This window comes from Neodiprion fabricii, chromosome 2, assembly GCF_021155785.1.
Source record: "Neodiprion fabricii isolate iyNeoFabr1 chromosome 2, iyNeoFabr1.1, whole genome shotgun sequence".
Classification (NCBI taxonomy): Eukaryota; Metazoa; Arthropoda; class Insecta; order Hymenoptera; family Diprionidae; genus Neodiprion; species Neodiprion fabricii.
This window is the reverse complement of record NC_060240.1, coordinates 12,121,854-12,138,734: the sequence shown is the minus strand read 5'-3', so window position 1 is coordinate 12,138,734 and position 16,881 is coordinate 12,121,854. Positions and strand designations below refer to the sequence as shown.

At 34.7% G+C, this 16,881-nt stretch overlaps 2 protein-coding genes across 8 annotated transcripts in view; one reads left to right on the top strand and one right to left on the bottom strand.

The window, feature by feature from the left end:
* Positions 1–627: 627 nt before the first annotated feature.
* LOC124176879 lies at positions 628–13,468 on the bottom strand. 2 transcript variants are annotated; one of them, XM_046558701.1, is made up of 6 exons: positions 13,382–13,468; positions 3,254–3,438; positions 3,085–3,142; positions 2,527–2,998; positions 1,597–1,764; positions 628–1,111 (listed from the first exon to the last, which is right to left on the bottom strand). In XM_046558701.1, exons 2-6 carry the CDS (start codon positions 3,314–3,316, stop codon positions 973–975), a joined length of 900 nt encoding a protein of 299 aa, XP_046414657.1. In that variant the 5' UTR covers positions 3,317–3,438; positions 13,382–13,468; the 3' UTR covers positions 628–972. The 2 variants fall into 2 exon arrangements, with proteins under 2 accessions (XP_046414657.1, XP_046414656.1); XM_046558700.1 differs by lacking the exon at positions 13,382–13,468 and adding an exon at positions 3,556–3,741.
* The window catches only part of LOC124176877 (oxysterol-binding protein-related protein 8), a 25,410-nt gene continuing 12,917 nt past the window's right edge, over positions 4,389–16,881 (top strand). Inside the window, exons 1-7 of one of the 6 annotated variants that reach the window (XM_046558695.1) lie at positions 4,389–4,776; positions 7,034–7,179; positions 10,940–11,071; positions 15,062–15,117; positions 15,182–15,412; positions 15,656–15,800; positions 15,884–16,105. In XM_046558695.1, coding sequence (XP_046414651.1) covers positions 7,044–7,179; positions 10,940–11,071; positions 15,062–15,117; positions 15,182–15,412; positions 15,656–15,800; positions 15,884–16,105 — 922 coding nt within the window. In that variant the 5' untranslated portion in view covers positions 4,389–4,776; positions 7,034–7,043. The remainder of the gene's footprint in view (positions 4,777–7,033; positions 7,180–10,939; positions 11,072–15,061; positions 15,118–15,181; positions 15,413–15,655; positions 15,801–15,883; positions 16,106–16,881) is intronic. The other 5 variants (XM_046558691.1, XM_046558690.1, XM_046558692.1 and 2 more) reach the window with 5 other exon arrangements.

Genomic DNA, 16,881 nt, shown 5'->3' with positions numbered 1-16,881 from the left:
GCGCGCACTGTGCTCCGAGCTGGAGCCGTGAGAAGACAGAGAGAACGAGCGCTGCAGGCATTTGTCTCACTCTAATCGTTGACTTGGAGGGTCCGTGCTTGGAGGTATCTTAGCTGTAAAGTGGGGCAAACCCCTTTTTCGAACTGCAGATAGAGCTAAACAGCCTGTGTCGATCGTTTTCCTTATATCTAAGCTATTTTGCAAAAGGTGATTACAGCAAAATTCCTGTGTCATTGTCAACATTTTATTATATTAAAAATCCATATGATAGTCGTTAAATTACAATAAATATCAGTAATCTCTAGTTAAGAAAATGCTATAGTCAGTCTTTATTGACTGACAGCTAGTTTTGCGAAATTTTGTGGACTACCGCGAAAAGGCGATACGAAATAGATTAATCCGATTATTTATGAAAAATAGATTCGAGCTAGCAGCGAAAGCATCACTGAAATCGATAAAAAAATGCTTATTTTGATTCGCGAAATGTAGGCGTGTCAAATGTCTTGCCTACTATCCGGTAAAATTGCGTTGACTACAGCTTTTTTCTATCAGTTATATGTAGGACTGGATAATAGTCAACATAGGTGACACCCCCGCATTTCACGATGTAAAAGAAATCAATTTTAACCGATTTTAGTGAATTTCAGGTACTAGTTTCATTTTGATGGATCTATTTTATATCGCTGTCGTAGGATCATTTTTGTAAAATTTCAAAAAATGATAGCAGCTTCTTAAAATAAATATAACTAGCACCGTTTGCATCGTTATTTTGATCAATAAAAGCCCAAAATACATCTCATTATTTGCAGAATTTATTTTGAGCTGACTAAACAATTTAGCGTCGTCATTAAAACCTTCGAACCAGTATCGAAATTACTAAATATCGTCATTAATACCCCAGAACCATTGTCACCTTGGTATCCTCCAGAGCTCCATTGTTCCTTGATTGACAAACGTCGGATTTTAAAATGCTCAATATGAACGCAAAGTCGTTTCATTCCTCCCTATTATCAACATGTCCTGAACATAAATTGGTAATGGAATAGTCAGAACACGACGCTGCACTAATTTCTTCATCATGCCTGGTATATAAGTGCTGTGAAATTCCCACCTATAAATTAGAATTAATCATACTGAATACATAATATTCTAAAATACTTACCTCCAGGGAAATTTTATTCTGAACTCGTTACAGGCCAACAGGGACTTCTTAAAATGAAGGGTAGTGAATACACTACCAAGTGGATAAATTTCAAACTGTCTCATCTTGAGCAACACATTAAGCCTCTAGTTTTTCAATAGTTTACACTAACTGTTTTTTCCATTTTCATGTTAGACGAAGCTTAACAAACCAAATATGCAAAGTGCAGTTGGAAAAGAGCTTCTGTTATGAATATGTCTAAATCTTTTGAAATACATTATGTCACAAGCATAATAGTTTCACCAAATTCGAAAATCAACAATAAACAAATCAGAACTTTTGGAAGATAAAATTCAACATACAAAAGTTTTATAGAGGATGATGGCGCTGCCATACAATATGATTTGGGATTGGAAATTAAAAATGTGATGTACTCTAAAATGTTGTTTACTCACTTGCAAATGCCAGATTCTCCCTCCATTTCAGGAACTAACTCCGGACAGTCCCACACTTCAGAAGCAATATTAACAGCCAGCATCTCAGTTTTCGGGGCCTCAGTCCCAAAACATTTATCTATGTATTCCCCTCTTTGTTTTGATTCAGTAAAGTCTATACCTGTGCTTCTGCAAGGGTAAATAATAAGCTTGAGCAGTTGTGGGAAATTATTTTCATAAAATAAAAGAAATTTCTACGACTCGACGCACGATGTGAATTTATCAGAATGTGACAGTATCACATCTCTTTTTAAAAATCTCTGTTACATTCTATTAATTTCTAGAAATTTTGTAGAAACATCACAATTCCATGCGCAAACTGAATTTCGGCAGATTTACGGATAAGCCTTGATATTACCATAAAATTTCTGAACAGACATCATAATTCTAATGTTACTGAAAGTATGCTTTTACAGATATGTTTAAAACTTTGCGATTCCATTTCAGAAAAATTATTTCAACTGTTTCTTGGAAATTTCTAAATAATGCAGTAATATCAAGAAAAATGCAGCAACTCTAGACCAGATATTTTTCAGGTTTATGATACATGATTAGATTTAAAAAAAAAATACGAATTTTCTCCAGGAATTGATTCGATTTACACCTCTATTTTGATTTGGTCAGAAATAGTCAGAAAGAAGAAAGTTCAGAGTTTTTAAGGTTATCAATGTAAGAAGAAGTTTGAAAAAATGCAAATTGTTTCCAAAACATCTTTAGATTTTGTTGAAATTCGAAATTAATAGATTAGTTTAAACGCATGCAGAAACAGTATAGAATTTTTGTCAGAACTATTCAAAAAAATAATACATTTCTGAGATTTTTTTACTAGGAAAGTCTGTTCATCATGAAAATGATCGTGAAATTGAAGTAGAATCGAACAGCAGATCTTACCGAACTACAGGCTGCAACCCTGGATAGACAGGAGGAAGAGATATATTTTTGCTGTTCATCGCTCCTTGCTGTTTCGCCCTAAGCAGCTTTATCAGCGATTTCAAATCTCTACCTGACAGTTTGCTAGGCTTTGTATTGGTATAGCCCAAAGCTTGCGCCATAGCCAATAAATAATTTTTGCCCATATTTTTCTTCCCACTGAAGAAATATTTTTCTCCTTTACAAAAGGCAAAATATAAAGTTTCAACATTTTTGACTCGTCGACTTGTAGACCTTTGGCTGGATCGTAGTGTCAAAAAAGTTATCCCATTGTATGACGTAATTTGCACTTCCATATTCTGCACACTTCTCAAAAATTCTTTTGCAACTCTATCTCGAATTTCGCTGTCTGATTGAAAACCAGACATTGTCACGGTCTCGCCACGCAATTCGTGACATGTCCAAATTCTTTGATTCGAATGCCGACTCACCTCTGTGAAAAAAATTGAAATCTGGCAATTAATCATCAGATACCTTAACAGTTTGTGATATTTTTGTCACTTAATTTCAACACTATACCTATCACTTCTAGGATTGATAGTCGATCTCTTAAGTCATTGTTTCCAATTTTTGCAGTCTATAAGAAAATATGTACATCAATTATTATTTTAAAGGCACAGAAATACTGATATTTGTAAAAATGTTAAAAATTAGTTCGATATTCTATTTCTGTAATATCCATACTTACTGTTATAATTTGTTCGATGATGCTAATAGATGCACGAGTTGTAAAATTTTGATGATGCTTCATCAACAACGACCTCAAATTGTTCCACGTCAATTCAGGAAAAATGGGTAGTACTGCTAATTCTAATTCTTCAAACTTAAATCGTGCAATCAGTCGCTGCAGTTGACGACGCACGCTCTGCGAAGCTATAGTATCAAACCAATTATAGTTCATTAATTTCCTTTCGTGGAATAAACACCAACCGCACACCCATTATGAATAAAAATATCAAATAGTACCTAATTAAAGTTAACCTTACTTACTGCGCGACATTTCTTTCAAATAATTTCTTATTTTCTGTGAAATATCAGGCACAACACGTTAAAATACGCACAAACAGACAAGTAACATTCAAACCATTGAGACTACACAAGGAGCACAAATTCAAATGGGTGAATTGAGAAACTTGTTAGAGTAATCGTTTATATCAGGTTTATTTTTTGTACGGCCTGGCGTCGCTAGTGTTCCCTTTGTACGAAAGAGTCACTGGCTACAGGGATGCTCAAGATTGACTAATCGATGATCTTGCAATGCGATTCGTAGAAGGTTTTTACAGGAAACACCAATGCCATCTTATTTCAGGCAGCTATTTGTTTACATGGTTAACCGATAAGAACAACGAACCATTAGGGAATTTTATAATTGTTTTCAAATTCATAAATTTCTCAAATATCATCCAGTAGAAAAAACATGGAGCTAAGAAACTGCTAGACTTCGCAAATTCCATAGACTTCTAATAACAACAGAACGGCGAGCGCGTCTACACTATCGGTTTATACACATAGAGGTAGTATCCCAGTGCTCGCGTGCGTGACTGGCTGAAGGCAGAGCTAAAGATTAAAATCGAGCTTGCATTTTGTTCAGGACCGAAAATAAATTAGCCGGAAGGTTAAGGCATCATCGAATATTACCACCACGCGTCGAGTTTTCCTTATCGCGAGCGGTAAGAACTCCCTAGGAGCGAGACATAACCGAGCGACAATCCGGCAGAGCGGATGGGACGGAAAACAGTTCTGATCGAATATCGGAACCAGGTGGATCTCGATCGCAACAGAATTGCGCCGAACTCTCGTACCGACTGAACCGAATAACCAAACTGTCAGAGTGTCAGTCACTCCCCTGACGTCGTTAACGTCGCACGTGTAGTATTTATGATCCGTCCGGAGAACGCGCTACGTACGTAAATAATATCCATCCAAACAACAGATGAATTTAAATGTTCAATTTGGATACATTTAATGAATTTACGCGTGTAAACGAAATCCTAATTGAAGTGATTAGTTGATTATTAATCGTGTGCAACTAGTTATTCTAACGAGGAAAAAACGCTCGCTATTTTAATAACTGCCTGCCTGTACAGAACGCTGTTGCCAGATACGTAGTTTTTTTTTTTTTTTGTTCCACTTGTGTAATTTCGATATAAATATTCATTGCGAACATGAATACAGGCGAAAGGTGAACAGTGGATGCCGTACCGGAACGCAGTAAGTGTTTAATTTCTTAACCAGTACAACGTGTGTGTTATTTCAGTTTTCAATTACCAGTTACAGAATGTAGTGCCGTAATATAGCAGAGTGTTGGTGTACCGCAGTGCGCACACCGCATTTCTACATATATATATGATACACGTAATGTACGGGCGCATGCTGGATACGGACGATGCGGACGAAGTGTACTTTTAGCGAGAGTCTGGTGTGCAAGTAACGTAAACTAGACGTTATTACATTTTGATATCGATGCCAGACGCTCGCGAAAAACCTAAAGCGTAACTGTGGGCGATATTTCTTCCCACATTTCAAGTTTCGTTTCCCTGTGCCGCACACACACTTTTTTTTTTCACGTATTCAGCAGAGTGACGTAATACGTTCTACGCTTAGGTGGTGATTCTCTCTGCGCGTTATTTGAAATTGATTTTATACGACGTCGCATGATCTCATTCACTCGGGAAAAATCATTTTCAGCGGTCATTCTAATTATACGTACGTGTTTCAGTTGGTTGATTGACCTCGATTCATTGATACAGTGACACATGCGTATTATGCCTACTGTGTATTATACACGCTTACTTGTAGTCAATAAAGCTATCAAAGTTAACAGCGCTCCTGTCAATGTGCGCTGTTTACGTTCAAAATATTGATTAATCATTATCTCGAAAGGGTGTGAATCTTCCCGTGAATTTATTCGCATTCAAATATACATTTGTCCTCTATTATACTTTCATTTTCGTGTGCCGAAATTGATTTTTCGTCAGGACAATAATAAGCTGGTCATATATATTGTCAATGTAAGTTTGTTAGAATATCGAGAGGAAAAAAATTCGCACTTGGTTTCACCACTGAAATTTATAGACGAAATTATTTGAACAAACTCCAAGAGGACAATTTGTAGCTACTGGTTGTTTCGTGTCAAATGGATGCATTGATTGATGACATGTAATTGACTAATTGAATCGGACATCAATATTTCGCAAGCCAACATTACGTCAATAGTGGTAAAAAATATTCAATTTTCCGATTTCGGCGTTATTTAGGCATCGTTTCGGCTCAAAGTTGGTATTTTGAAAACTTGTGTCGAAAATATGAACCGCGAAAAATACTAAATCTTTGAACTTTATTTACGTCGAAACGGCGTCGAACCCGTTTTAGACACTGACTATTATTGGAATAATTATCAATTCAGCAATATTGCTGTTAAATTTTCGTTATTGTGTAATTTATTCTTCTTTCGGTTTTGCCGATATTATTTTTTCTAGGTTACACGTTATCTAAGCAAAGTAATCCAACCAATATGTGATTATCTATTTTTGATAGTCAAATTCAGTACTCAAGATTCGTTTTTCCGTGTTTTCACCGCTGATTCCTCTCCAGTCAAGAAAATGAAGCTCGATGTTCGGCAAATAACAGACAGTAGTTATAATTCTGAAATTCGAATATGGCAGTAACTTTGTAAATTTCACATATATATTATATATCAGACTTCAAGGTCATGGATTTTACAAAAAACCATGTCTTTCGTCTTAAATATGGATCCCCTGATGTGCAGTTTCATCTAATGTACTTTCTCTAGTTAAATTTATACATTCGTAATTACTTCACTATTGCTCTGAAATAATCTATCTTTTCACATCGAATCTATAATCTCTCATTATTGAAACTTGATTCGACGCTGATGAAAATTAATATTTGACGCAAAGATACGAAAGGAGATTTAATTTCTTACGGCATTTCACTCATCCAATTACTAGCTGTGTGAATAATTGTAACCGGAGTGAAGAGAAGCCTGTTAGATGAAATTACATATCACAAGCTCTATATTTAAGGTCAAGGAAAAGACCCTGGAAGTTTGAGCAGAACCAATAATCCGGAGATCTGATGCTCGCTTTGTTAGCTTCAGTTTTCATATCGCATGGATAGAATTCTGGAATTTGTTCTAACGCAAAGCTTGTATGATGCATAATTCAAGTCGTATGATAAATACACAACTATCCGATGCTGCTACTCTGTATTTAAAGGCGATCCGACGTAAAAATGACTGGGTCATATTCTGCTTGTCATTACTCGACTCTCCAGTAGTTATTACTGCTAACTACCATGTTCTGCATGATTTCAAATATTACATGCAATAGTTATTCACATCAGCGGATCAAATTGGATGTATTTACATCTCTAATGTGTATTCGTTAAATTGAACTAACAGCACAAAAATGTATGTATGTATATGTTTGTTTTTATTATATTGCAGTAATAAAAAAATGAGTTCACAACCAATCATGGTGCCTGGTGGAGAACGTCGAACACAATCTGAATCTTATTCTGTCTCAGTAGGAAATCCTTCTGAGCCATTCAAAACTATGACCCCACCTAACGTCAGTCGTTCGCTTAGCAGTCGTGAGTATTATAAGTGCGATTTAAACAGTAATTGGTGGTATTCTATGTTGTCTATTTGAAAAATGTTTAATTCCCTTTAGAGACAAATGTTATCGCCATCTTATTTCATCTACTTACATATACGTGTTACATCTATTCCTATCTTAACACGCATGGATAAAAATTCAACGGTTGAGAAAGTAATTCCTGTTAATAGTTGAAGTTGAATTTCATACCATTTGCGTCATTTAATTGAACAAAAAAGTCATTTGATTCGGAAGATTTAGAACTACTTGTCAAACAAATATTTTAGAGTTTTTCGGATTCAATGGTCGGCATTCATTCAATTGCGGTCTTTGTTACATCGTATAACAATACTTGAAGTGCTTGATACTGTAGCTCAACTTCTTACGAAGCGAATTCAATGCAAGTTTCGTCGTAGATATCAAACACTAAATTAAAAATATGTCTCGCTTCGCGTGCCTCTTGAATGTTTCATCTGCAAATCGTATCTCATTTTTGATAAGTAGATGCACGGTTTTTAATGTTACCTGAAATGTTTGTATATTTATACAAGTGATAGATTGTTGTCATTAAACGCCCAAGCACAAATAGAACATGACAGGATTCTGCAGGCCAATTGCAATCGGCACTCCTTGGTGGAAAAATGTTTTTGTATATTTCTAAACAATTGTACCTGAAAACTTTTGACAAGAGTCTCGGATATTAGTCTGGTTACTTACACATTTAAACACTTACGGATATGGTACAAGGTTTTGTAAATGATTTCTGGTTTTCAATACAGAAGTGAAAATTCAGTATCAATTTTTTAGTCAGTAAAATTAAAACATCTTTCAACGAAAAAAAATCGATTGATAATAAAAATACATCTGAGATTGTAGAGGAGAATTTTGAAAGAGATACTTATCTTTTAAAAATTTCTGGAGCATTACAAAAACTCTGCTATGTACCTGAAAATTTTGTAAAACACTCTGCCGGTACCTGATAATTTTGAAAACGTTCGAACCTTGTGAAAATAATAAGAATTTGCTAAAACTTGAGCAGAATTTCTTCTTTTTTTTTTCAAATATACAGAAGCATTTCTCAACCAAGGTTGTCATGATAAATTCATATATAGCTCTGATGTATTATTCAATCATCGATGTACTTAGTATAATTCATAGCAATCAATATTACTAGTGATTTTGTTACCTTTCCACTGTCTTATTTATCGAAACTCCGAGGCCAAATTAACCTGCTTCAAATCTTGCAGCTTCAAAATCTCCCAAATTAAATGTGCAGAGTTGAGAGCCAAATTTATTTTCCTACAATGTTACATTAGACCTGTCTTTAAGAAGGGCAAAATCGAATTTTTAACAAAATTTTGCAAAAAGGTAACATAACTGTCAACATTTTCTGAGAATTTGCGATTTTTTAGCTGATAATTACGGCAGCGGTAAAAAAGCGATTAAAAATCCCGAAAAACCAATGCTTTTCTTATGTGAAAAAGTCAGGCTTCCTAGTCGTGGGTAAACATAGAGGGAAATTTTTTTAAAAATTCGGACATTTTTTTTTTAATTATTTCGAACCAATTTGGGGGGTAAGACCGTTAAAATTCGATTTTGCACTTCTTAAGGACAGGTCTAATGTCACATGTTGCTTATAACTCCTAACCGTTGCTCTAACTACCCTTTGAATAACACATATCTCTCAATAGCTGCTTATTCACTGAGCAATTTTATTTGGCTTGTTATTCATACGTAATAGAGAATTTATTATGAGTTATTCAAATATAAGAGCAGATTTCTAGCATCTCCTATATATCTGAGAAAGATTTGAATGCTGTCAGCAGATAAAGTGATTTTCAAGGATACAACGCCAAAGTACAAATAACTCGTATTAACTGGATAAAATTGAGAGAATTCAAAATTCCTTGTAACAGAGTTGGTCAATGTTTTAGAAGCAGGCCACAATAGTTAATACATCAAGCGTATTCCTGTACCTTTTACCATCTGATTTAAAAACATTTTCAACTCTTGTGTTTTGAATCATATTTCTGAAATTTATTGTCGATTTGCTTCTTTCTTCATAAAATATGTAGTTTGGAGCACTTGTGTTACGTATATATAGACATGAGTATCAGGGTGTTACGACTGGAAGCAACGTTTTATTTTCTCACTTCCACCTGATAAACTTGTTTTATGAAAAAAATCCCCGGCGAAGTATATTTCAATAACATAATTTTAAAAGATCGCTCTTTGGAGTTGGAAGATTTTTCAATTAAATAACATGTGTAAGATGTAGTCTTCTTTTCAAATTGTTGCTACTCAGTCACATTTGATGACGTGGGCTCGATCCTGGGAGGATTTTGTAGAGAATTAAATTCTCTAAAGAAGTGTCCGGTAAACAAGAATTCGTATCTCAAACGGTGCAAAGTTATGAGTCTTGAATCTTATGGTCTATATAATTTTATATTCTCGTTTATTTGCACTCCTAATCACTTTGAATTTGGTGTTTTTAAACCTTGCATGCATTTAGATTCACAATAATCATATTTTTTCATGTCCAATGCATGGCACACAAGATTTCACACGGTTACTGAATTTGTAGTAGAAAACTTCCTTCGCTCGTTGTATTTCATTTTTTCTTTCGATGGAACAGTTTTAGCAATGGAACACTTGGATAGAGATATTTTTGTGCAACTACTGTTACAACTGTTAATCCTTGAATCTGCAGACCGTGCGAAATGTTGCAAGAATGGATATTCAAATAGGTTCTTTCAATAACTTCGTAATGGTTTTCTTGCTTACGATTCAACTTTGGACGATTTTTGTAGCCCAAATGGTGGTCAAAGGACAGAAAAATTAAATAGGTACACGCATCTCGATATTTACGATAGTGTAGAATTTTTTATTCAACCTAGTGACTTGATAAAACCTCAGTAATTCAAATCATCCAAGTTACAAAGTTGAGAAAAATACAATATAAATTTGAACAGTTTTTCGATTTTGGTCTTTCAGGTATTAAACTATTCAGAGTAGGTGTCTCAGTGGAACAGAGGACGTTTTATGCGATCAAAATTCGAAAGCGAACAGTTACATTTTTCGTTATTTCTGCTGATCTCTCGATTATAATAAAGAACTGTGTGATTTGTGTATTTGTACATTGCTTGTTACATTTGCATGTGTATTTAAAGAAATGCCTCTCCAAATTGATGTTTAATATTTTCAACCTGGTAAGGTGGTTACAGCTGTCGTTAGTAAGCGTTCACTGACCGTAGAAAAAATTTTATATAATTATATTAGATGCCTTTCGATTAGAGTTAAAATCATGCAAATCAATTACGTGGCGCTTGTATTGGTGAAAATATATGCGTCAAGAAGAGTACCGCAGAGCGGAAGCGTTGAATTGTTAAATGTATGTTTCATGAGCTGTTTGAAAAATAATTTAACGACGCCTATAGCGCCTTTCTCTAACTGTTATTTAATGCATAAGAACATAACTTGACATCAATGAAGTAGTCAGTCCGACTCCAGACTTTTTATGAGTATAGTGCCTCTTCAGCAATCGTACAGAGTGTTTGTTTCTCTCGATCGTTACACGAGCTTCTTTCTCAATTAAAACAGTGAACATTATTTGTAATTACCGCACAGGGACATGAAGAGTATAAAATACGACATTTCAATTGAAGTGGGAGAATTATTGACGGTAAAATGATTAGCGTGACGTAATTTTTAAAAGACCAACAAGATAACTTGGGTTTATTAAAATTGAATCATAGCGGCCGGAGATGATAGACAACCTCGACAAGGCGGTGTTCAAGCTGGATCAACACCGCTGCCAAAACTACCGTCATTAGAATCACTCTCGACAAGTACAATTATTTCTACTTGTGCTCCACCATCCTCAACAGGTAATATTTATACAAAAATTTATACAAAGTCTTCGCAGTGCTTCGGTGATAAAAATTATTGGATAACTCTCACAACCTGTTTTTCGAAATTTGTCAGATATACCGTATTATTTTTGAAAAGATTTAAGTTCATTCTAATAATTTCGGATTTTAACAAATTTTTAAGAATTTCCAGAAAGAACTCAATATTTTTTCAGAACTTCGTTTTCTGCAAAACTTCTGGAAATGATTAGAATTTGTCAGATATTTTCCAGAACAAATTTTCAGTATTCGTAGAAATTCCTGACAACTTCTGAAAATAATTTTTCACCAATGATGGAAAGTAAATTTAATTCGTTATTGCAAAAGAGCCAAATGGATGGTGTGATAGTAGCGAAATGAATATTTTATCTGTTACGTATACTTTGAGACGGTTTTCACTTTCTCATTGACCACTATTTGTGCTTAACTACTAGGTCAAATTCCTATTAGCACCTGCTCCGAACATCCTTCAACTATTCGTAACTGGTACTGAGCGTGTGAATACCTGTTGTACATACTAGAAACGATCACGATTCGGTATGCTTGTGAATGATCAAAGTTAGCAGCAATTATGAACACCACCTGTTCAAATTTATATCAGCTGAATTATCCACACATGTCTTGATCGTTTTTTTTTCTTCTTGTGCTTACTCCATCGTCGAAACATTATATCAGAATCTGAGATTACCGTATGACAACTTGATCTTCGCATATCCCTAATTTATCCAAACCGAGTAATGGAACACAATTTTGAATTTACATATCGTCTTGTCATTAATAAAATACTATTTGTTAGACTGCTAAGAAATGAGTTTTAATAAGATCAGCCTGGTTAGAAAATTAGATTTCTGGCCCAAATGGCTAAACTGATAGCCATGATGGAAACGGTAATGAAATAAATTTATAGACAACGTGTTTAAGATCACACCTAATGTCCGAACAAAAGTGAACAATATTCTGTCTGACCGTCATAGAATCAATCATCTAGTTTTCTCAATTGGTCTGCTCTAAATTACCATTGAAAAATCTTTTCTCGTTTTTTTTCATTCCTCACCTGTTATTTTACAAACATTTGCATCGCAGCTTTTCATCAATTCTCTAACAAAACTGAACATTTTTCGTTGATAATGCGTGTAATTACCCAGTAAATAATAATAATAATAATAATGCAAAAAAATATGTCCACAAAAGCTATGAATATTGTATATTCATTTACTTTGGCACCTAATGGTCATATATGGTTTGTGTAATTTAAAATTTGCATGGTAGAACGTTAAATTCTTAATTTTCAAGTCGATTGAAATGGTCTAGCTTCTCACATTTGTCGTGTATTGATTGTAACTACTCGGTTAAATGATAGATGCCTCCGGTATACCTACATATATATATATATATATATATATATAATATATATGAATGTGTGTGTGTGCTCTACACTCAAAGCCTGCAGGTGACCTCTGACTCAGCGTATAATGTTTTATTTATTTTTTCCCTGTGCAAATGATTTATTCAAATATTCTATTACTAACAATGAGAATATAAAATTGCCTTCTCGTTCTATAAATATATGTACATTTTACGCTTTATCATTGTTTCAAAATCAAACCGTTACCACAATGTGTTTCTAACAAGGAGTGACTGGAATTCTTTTTATCAACTATCAACGCACTTTGTGGCTGTAGTCAACATTTCAGTAATATGAGTGACATTTAACAAAAGTAAAAAACTCAAGTTCTTGTTATTACAAATTACCTAAAGTACACAAATCTCTTTCTCGATATCTTGCACCGTTTTTGAAATCCTTCTTTCCGAATTTTTGATTGTCAATATTCTTTTGCTTTCTTGTGAAAAAATTGGGAATCCTGTGACACGTCGAAATGTGAAAACTGTGACCTTTCTAGAATATTTGTGAAGGAAGACCCTCTTCGATTTTTTATTTGGGTCTTTGATGGTTTTTGAGTAAATATGTGTTTAATTTTCAAAAAACTACCTCCATTTTGTTGAACATCGAAACCCATTTGAATTCTTCAATGAATTTTCAAAGCACTTGAGAACGCAATCTGAATCAGTGAAAATCGATGAAAAATGCAGATTATTTCGAAAACAATTTTCATTCTGGATTTTTGACATCCTTTAGGATTTTCTAACTTTGCTATGAGTAAAAAACACACACACATTTATCAAGTTTTATACTTCAGCCACCATTTGGGCATCGCATCGCGATAGAATATTATTTTCAACGAATGCCGAATTCGAGAAAGCTTGAATAATTAAAAATTTTCAACTTACGGTCTGTTTGAAGTTCACGGCTACGGATTTGGCATTTGAACTTCTTGCCCTACAACGTGGTCGTGCAACAATGAACGGAATTATGTACTCTGAAAATGGTTTTCTTCGGTGTAATCATAATACGGGAAGCACTCTGATGGACAGCTGATAACAGCTAGAGAATGATTAGATATTGTATCTCTTATAATATATTTGAAAGCAGTTAGCAGTGCGATATTTTTACTTCCGTAGTGCACAACTTCTTATTTACCACTAATGCTGAAATTGCTTATGAATATAAATGTAATACAAATTCAAAAATGAAATTTCCAAAACGTTTCTCAAATGTATTTCACAGCACACCTGATTTGCGCACATCGACAACAAGTAAGATTATAATAAATGAATACAAAATTGAACTTTCTTAGGCACCACAGTGTTCCGTTTTAACTCCATCATGAAAAATATCCCTCAACCATTTCTCATAGACACTTTATTCATCAATGTTTATTCAAACGTGTCTCTAATTTTGAGTTTTATAGGGAACGGGTCGTTTGAACGTGAGCTAATCCTAAAGTTCTGACACCTCTGGTTTTTTGTTTCCGTAAAAAAGTGTTCCCTACATATTAAGAACACTTTTTTTTAAATCGGATAGCAAACCGTTTCAACTTGCGCGCTATATTTTGAAAATCAAATAGTCTTTTTGAAGGCAAATCATTTTCTGGTGGAGAGTTAATACGTTTTTGGACGGAACATTAATCTAGGGCAGTGAAGAACATCAGGAGAATGGTATCGATCAGTAGAAAATTGAAAAAAAAAAAGTTGCCAGATCTTTCTGGTTAGTCCTCGTTTCAAATGACCCGTGACGAAAATCTGGTGTAAGGTTCTTGCTGCAAATTCTTTTCTTAAGGGTTCATGAACCCCACTCTTTGAATCAAAAGTTGGCAGAAGAGAAAAAACGGTTTCAAAAATCTCCAGGAGTATTATTTGTGCCAATGGTTGTGAATATAAATGAATCAACATACCTACTGCTACGTGATAGAAATGAATCCAAAACTCGCATTAATAAATGTTTACAGTCGTGCCCAGAGTGAATAAATATAGATTTCTGTAAGTTTTTTACTCACAATCTTTATATAAATGATGTAAACAGTGATGTAAAATTTGTTGAATGTTTTGCAGACATTTTGTAAGGATTTAGTCAGTGAGAAAAATAAATCCAAGAATATTAGAATGGGATAAAACAACACCCAAGCTTAATTAATCGTGTTCTCAATATATTAATATCTTAGTTTCTATTATTTGAATTTTTTTAGATTCATTATTATCACGTAATAAACATGATGTTTTATTTGTGCCCACTATTATTAGCGCCAAAAACATTGCTAGAAATTTTCTGAACAATCCTTTGCTCATTTCCTAATATTTTATTAAGGAAGTCGGCCTCATTCATGCTTACAAACTGCTTCCCAGATATGATGTTCAAAATTTGCTTGTCCCAGTTCTCAAGTTTAATTTCATCCACCGGACAAGCAATATGTTAAAATCCAATAATCTATCACACGTACGCGAGAAGCCTTACCTACTGCAAGTTTACGGCTTCATTTCTTGGTCATCAACGGCAATAATACTCATCACTATTGAAATTTCCGGGAAATTAGAGCGCAGCTTTTAATGCTCAAACTGTTTCACTGCTTTCAGGTCCAGCAGCGATGGGTGAAAGTTGTCCAAAGCTGGCTGACAATTCGTCAGAAAAGGTGAGTCGAGTCGCGCGTCCAAAAACCCTTTCAATAGCTCAATTATGCACGCATCATTTTCCAGTCTGGCGATGCTGGCAAATTGACTCGCAAAGAGTCCTACAAAGCACAGAGGAAAAATTATCGGATGGAGAAAAAAAGAGTCGCCAATGAACTCCTCAGCTCCCTTAAAGATCCGACTGTTGTTGTCATGAGCGACTGGCTCAAGGTCCGTGGCACGCTCAAGAGTTGGACCAAGTTGTGGTGCATTTTGAAACCTGGATTGCTGCTGCTATACAAGAATCCGAAGATAAAGGTATCTTCATGATAAGGGATTCGAAAAATTTGAATTAATCGCGTAATACAATTTCTTTAGTCTTGATTCAATTCAATTGGTAATATTTCAACAATGAATCAATGAATTTCAATGATTTTGGTCAAAGCCGATGCGACTATTCTCAACTTCGAATTGATCAGATATTGGGTCTGATCGGTCCAGTAGTATTCAAATTATTCGAATTACTAACCGGATTAAGCACTTGCTTTTAATACTTTACAGAGTAACAACTGGGTGGGAACCATTCTACTCAATATATGTCAAGTAATAGAGAGACCGAGTAAAAAAGACGGGTTTTGCTTCAAACTGTTCCATCCGCTGGAGCAATCGATCTGGGCGCCACGAGGCCCTGAGAAAGAGGCTCTTGGTGAGTCGAAGTTCGAAATGATGTTCATGGTGTACGGTCATGAGAGGAGTTAGGCAAAGAACTTTTGAGTATTCCTCTTTCAGGTGCTGTAGTCCAGCCTCTTCCCACGTCTTATCTGATCTTCAGAGCACCTTCTCAAGCTGCTGGCAAATGTTGGCTCGATGCATTAGAGCTCTCTCTCCGATGTTCTTCGCTTATCGTTCGCTCTAGTAGCGTTCTTCCTCGATCACCTCAACATGATGCGACAACCACTCATGAAACTCAGTGGAGTGAAGCAGACTACGAAAAACACTTCAATGATCATGGTGAGCTCAACAATCTAGCTTTTTTCCTTTCCTAAACTGTGGTCAAATTCATTGGTTAAAAATACTTAACTTGAATGAATTTTGTATTTGTGTTTTGTATTGATTCTGTGAAATTCGTGTTATTCCTGCGATTGTCAACTATTTCTTGAAAATTAGGTGTCAACTGAATACAGAAACTGTAGTAATGTTGGTTATGGATACCAGGATGAAGAGAAACGGTACAAGTACATGTCTCATTCCCATCCCTGGTATAAAGTTTTCGATGAGAATCTCTGAAATCCAATATTTCAGAAAAACGTCATTTAAATTCTGTAAATTACTCTTCAATGGCTGATTAATTATTCACAGAATGCGTCAAAAATTTTCAGAGCACGTATGATTTTCTTTGAAATGATTATGTTTTTTCTTTTTGTTTTGGAATTTCCAAGTTTTTCTTCTCATAATATTTAATTTGTTGAAATCATTTTTCGTCAGAGTTTCTCAAAAAATTTCACTAGAGATATTTCAATTTTTTGAACATGACTGACAAGTTAAAATACATCTATTTTACTATGAAATTTTGAATAAGAAAACATAAGTTTGGGCCGTATTATAAACTTTACCCCCTTTTCAAACTTTCAACACGTTCTGAAAATTAAGGGAGAACGAATTAGGATACATAATTAAATGTGACTAAAGCAATATGGCATTGCTCCGTGCGATCAACTGATGGCTTGGGTCACTGTTTTAGCTAAATACATAATAGGAAAATAAAAGGACTGAGAGGTCCGTGCAAG

Coding starts and splice junctions, on each gene's coding strand:
- LOC124176879 (XM_046558700.1), bottom strand. Junction 2,999..3,084: donor ATCAATCCTAGAAGTGATAG/GTATAGTGTTGA, acceptor TTTTTTTCACAG/AGGTGAGTCGGCATTCGAAT. Junction 1,112..1,596: donor GGAGAATCTGGCATTTGCAA/GTGAGTAAACAA, acceptor TCTAATTTATAG/GTGGGAATTTCACAGCACTT.